Genomic DNA, 4,491 nt, shown 5'->3' on the forward strand with positions numbered 1-4,491 from the left:
ACGCTCGCCGTACTGTTGGGGGGGAGAAGCGGTGGGGGGGAGATGTTCATGTTGCTGCAGTCTGCAGTCTGACCGCTAGATGTCACTAAAAGTTACACACTGTAGCTTTAAGGTCCTCCTGGATGAGCTTTTGGCAATGATTTTTGCTTGCATTTTTTTGTTGACTCTTTAGCAATCCCTCACACCAAGAATGCATGTAGTGACAGTGGAGAGCAAAACTGCCTTTTAGAGGAAACCTCGAGCAGAGCCAGGCTCAGTGTGAGCGGCAATCTGCTGAGGCCAACTAGGGTTCAAGGAGAAAGAAGCAGGCAAAAACATAAAAAGAAGCAGAGATAAAAATGATAAATGTTAACAAGCTCCATCCGTGGCACTGTCCAGTAAAGACACAACTAGGCATACAAGCTCCAAGATAACTCCTGTGTCAGAGGATGAAAGAGAGCACATACAGGTAGTCACAGTAAGAGAAACAGGACTACACTGAAAAACAGACCAAGTTCCAACATCTATAAATGAAGGTGTTGATGGCAGCAGCACAGCTGATGTTACTTTTCAGGATGGAGTCACAGCTGAACAGGAATAGACCAGATGAAGCTACTATGGTGAATAAAAAAATTAGAGAGAGCATAACGTTATCAGTGGAACTTAACAAATACTGCCGAATTGGAGAATAGAGAAGGCAGAATGAGGAAAAGTGGTCCCTATGTGATCCATCAGCCTAAACATATAGCAGCATACATATAGAAAATAGCTCTGAAATATCCAAAACTATTTTGGATAGGGTAAAAAAAAAAGAAAGAAAAGCTTTTTAATGTGATAGAGTTGATTTAAGATAACCTAATTCCAGATATTCACATTCTGAACCATTAATTAGCTTATGTAGACTTTGACCCCACAGGCTGAGAATGCAGCTTTACTGTTTTTTTTTCATATGGTCTTTAAATACGTTTAAGCACTTTTAAATATAATTGATACTTCCACAGCAACATGAATGGAGTAACAAATAGAAACAGGAAAATCCAACAAGCATGACTGAAACAAAGAAGTTCAAGTAAAGGGGTTTGATAACACGCATGACTGATTACTAGATGGTGAACAACTGAGGCAGAGCGATGAGCGAAAAGGAAAGCCTTATAAAAAGAAATTATATTTAGTGAAATCACAAATGGAGTACAAAATAAATTAGATGTCACCAAAAAGGGAAGGTAAGAGAGGTGAAAAACAGCTAAAACAAGACTAACAGTAAATAATCAGACCATAAGTCGAAAAGGTATATGGATTACCAAAATAAATAGGAAGTTAGATTTTAAAAGAGCTATTAAAAACAGAAATAGAAAACAAGAACCGAGAAATAGACTGAGAATAATGACTAAAGCTTAACAATGAGCCCTAACCCACAAAACAAGTTCACAGGAAAATAACACAGGAGGAAGTTAAGGAGTTACCTAAAAAAAAGAAGAAAAACACTGGATAAAAAAAACAGGATGAAAGAATGATTTAAAGATGACAACATGAAGAAGGAAGCATATTTCATTGGGGTATACACTCATGTTACTCCATTATAATACAATATATAAACAGACCTAAAAAAAAAAAAAAAGGGACAAAAACAACACATTTTTATGTTGCTACTTTAAATAATTGAATGCAAAAGAAAAGCCTGATTGATACAACATAGTTTAAGAATAGATAGAGTTATCATTTCTTGTCAGTGAAAATACTAACCCAAATTATATTGACTGATAGGCTGGCTTTATTGAGCTCACAGTGGAGAAAGTTATATCAGTATCAATGCCATCTTAACTACAATTAAGAAAACCACAATAACAAACTAACCTTCTATTATAAAGTCTTTTCCCTACATTTTCCTAAGTGTTTTTGAGTGTATTATAAGTATTTGTGTGTGTTTTTTTTTTTTTTTTTGTTCTGCTTTAGGCTGTGGTAGATGTATTTAACCTGTTCTGGGGTTAGTTAGCAGCATTAAGCTAAATCATGGACATGAGCTTTTACCTCTGACCTAAATTTACAGCTTAAAAATATCTTTATTTTGATGGAGGAGTGGTGGACATCATGCCAGGAAAAATAATCCTTCTAATTGCATAAAAAAAACTTACAATTACACAGCTTAAAATACAATGAATTAATTGATTGTATAACATTTTGAGAACAGACCCTAAAATGTGTGCTTAAAGCTAATTTCTTTGTTTGCTCTGATATTTGATAATTATTCTCTGTGGGTATTCTCTGATCTGAAGGTCCGGTATAATAACCAGGGAAAGCTAGATTTGTTGGTGATAGCCTTCAATAGAAGCTGTTTATCATTATAATCAAACATTTGCTGACAAGTTAATAAATCTCTGGGTAATTCAAGATGAAATTAAAAAAAAAACTACGAAAGTAAAAGCAATTAAAAAATCATGCACTCTATCAAAGTATATATTAATAAAAAAAGTTTTGGTGGTAAAGATTCTCAATCATCCAGGTCATAGTCATTCCAAAAAAGTAAACAAAAAAGTTAAATAGACTTAGATTTCAGCTTTCAAAAACCTACAATAGAGCAATTGAGTTGATTCCTTCCTCCTAACATCGCAACCTCCATCCCCTTACAGGGGAACAGAAGACCTTGCCTGTTCAGCCAGGCCAACGATTCCCTTTAATTACCCCTTTTTCAGAGACATAGACAGGTATGGGGTATTGCAGTCTAACAAAAGAAACCAAACGACCCTTGTCCCGAACGGCAGACCTGTTCGTCCGATTCAATTTTCATGTTTTCTAAGCCAAAACAAGGCTTTGTTTTTGGTCCACTCTGTAAAGCCTCAATCTCAATGATATTTCTGACATTTTGATTTAAAAAAGCTTCCTGGATGGGAGGAAAAATGTCTTCAAACTTCAAAAGAAAGACCAGTGGATTGATTTTTTTTTTATTGTTTTGGGGAAAAAAAGTCCTCTTTATTTATTTTAAATAAGATTTTCTAATAAATATTTTTAACTGCTGTGTGCATTTACAGCTTGGGGCAAAGCTATTCTTACCCAAGATCAATACCCACAAAACAATGCATCTTGGATTGATGTTTCTATGGTGATCATGAAAAAAAAAATAATTACAATATTAAAAATCTGACCTCATCATAGTGACATTTTTTAACAACTCATTCTTGTTTGGTTTATTTAAAGTGAAAATGTATCCCTTTTAGTTAAGTCATGCCATCTGGGTAATTCTAGTTTTTCATCTTATTTGAGTTTTTTCCTCTGGTGCTTTTTGTCCATTTCTCTTTAGTATTACTAGATCAAAACATTCAGGAAACATACTAAACTGTTGATCTGAAGACAAAGAAATCCTGAAAAAATATGCATTATTTTACAAAGATGTTAGATATTTTTTTAATTGATTTTTCTAACCCTGCAAACTCCCCTTCTCCCCTCCCATAGATACTAGTGAATGTCGGCAGCCATTTTGACCCAGCAACAAGCATCTTTGTGGCCCCCAGAAAAGGAGTCTACAGCTTCAGCTTTCATGTGGTTAAAGTTTACAACAGGCAAACAATACAAGTAAGAATAATGGATTTAGAAGGAAATTTTACATGAAAAAAGCTGTTTATTCATAGCTGAGTCTTCAGATTTTAGTTATTTCTGCCAAAGAGTGTTTTATTTTATCTAATCTAGCGTTGGAGATAAAGGTTTCTATCTAACCGTCTTCCTCCCATCCTGTCTTTCTAGGTGAGCTTGGTCCTTAACGGCTGGCCGGTGATCTCAGCGTTTGCAGGTGATCAGGATGTGACGAGGGAAGCAGCCACAAATGCAGGGCTGGTGTTAATGGAGCGAGGGGACAAGGCTTACCTTAAACTGGAGAGGGGGAACCTGATGGGAGGGTGGAAGTACTCCACATTTTCTGGGTTTCTGGTGTTCCCATTGTAGGGTTCATTTAGGCTGGAGGATGTTTTAAATAAAGGTTGGCTTATTTCCTAGAGCTGACAGCATAAAGGAGGAAGCAATGATGGCTGGATTTATTCTGTGTTATTAGGATCCACATTGGACTGCATATGATGTGTATTAGAAGAGTGAGTGATTTAACTTTGCACCAGTCTTGAATGTAATGTCTGTGACCACAGCTCTCTTGTGGCTTGTAATTTATTTAGGCTAATTGTGTCTCTATGTGATTGCTTCAATCTGGTGTAATCTCTTTAATGCATGAAAAACCAAATGTAGCTCATGTTTGTTGGCAATAAATTAAAAACGTTCATCTCCTTCTGCCTTTTTATGGCTGCTGATAAAATCTGTTTATACTTTTGTTTTATCAAAAACATTTAAAGCTCTAAAGGGGAAGGTCAACTTAACAGCCACATATGGAAATATGTTATTGCCAATTATTGCATCAATCCATCCCCTAATTAAAGGTACCCTGAGAATGTTTTTTTTTTTTTTTTTTCAGGTGAAACAATTACTTTGTATGAGGTTCCATGCATAAATTGGTGACTTTAGATTTTGCTGTCTAAA

General features: G+C 35.5%; 1 protein-coding gene across 1 annotated transcript in view; it reads left to right on the plus strand.

Annotated features, from left to right (window-relative positions):
* Positions 1–4,189, plus strand: part of LOC107091994 (cerebellin-1-like) — a 7,268-nt gene extending 3,079 nt beyond the window's left edge. Inside the window, exons 2-3 of the mRNA XM_015386259.1 lie at positions 3,427–3,546; positions 3,715–4,189. Coding sequence (XP_015241745.1) covers positions 3,427–3,546; positions 3,715–3,912 — 318 coding nt within the window. The 3' untranslated portion in view covers positions 3,913–4,189. The remainder of the gene's footprint in view (positions 1–3,426; positions 3,547–3,714) is intronic.
* The last annotated feature ends 302 nt before the right edge of the window (positions 4,190–4,491 follow it).

The sequence above is a fragment of the Cyprinodon variegatus genome, unplaced genomic scaffold (genome assembly GCF_000732505.1).
Source record: "Cyprinodon variegatus isolate N-32 unplaced genomic scaffold, C_variegatus-1.0 Scaffold361, whole genome shotgun sequence".
Taxonomy (NCBI): Eukaryota; Metazoa; Chordata; class Actinopteri; order Cyprinodontiformes; family Cyprinodontidae; genus Cyprinodon; species Cyprinodon variegatus.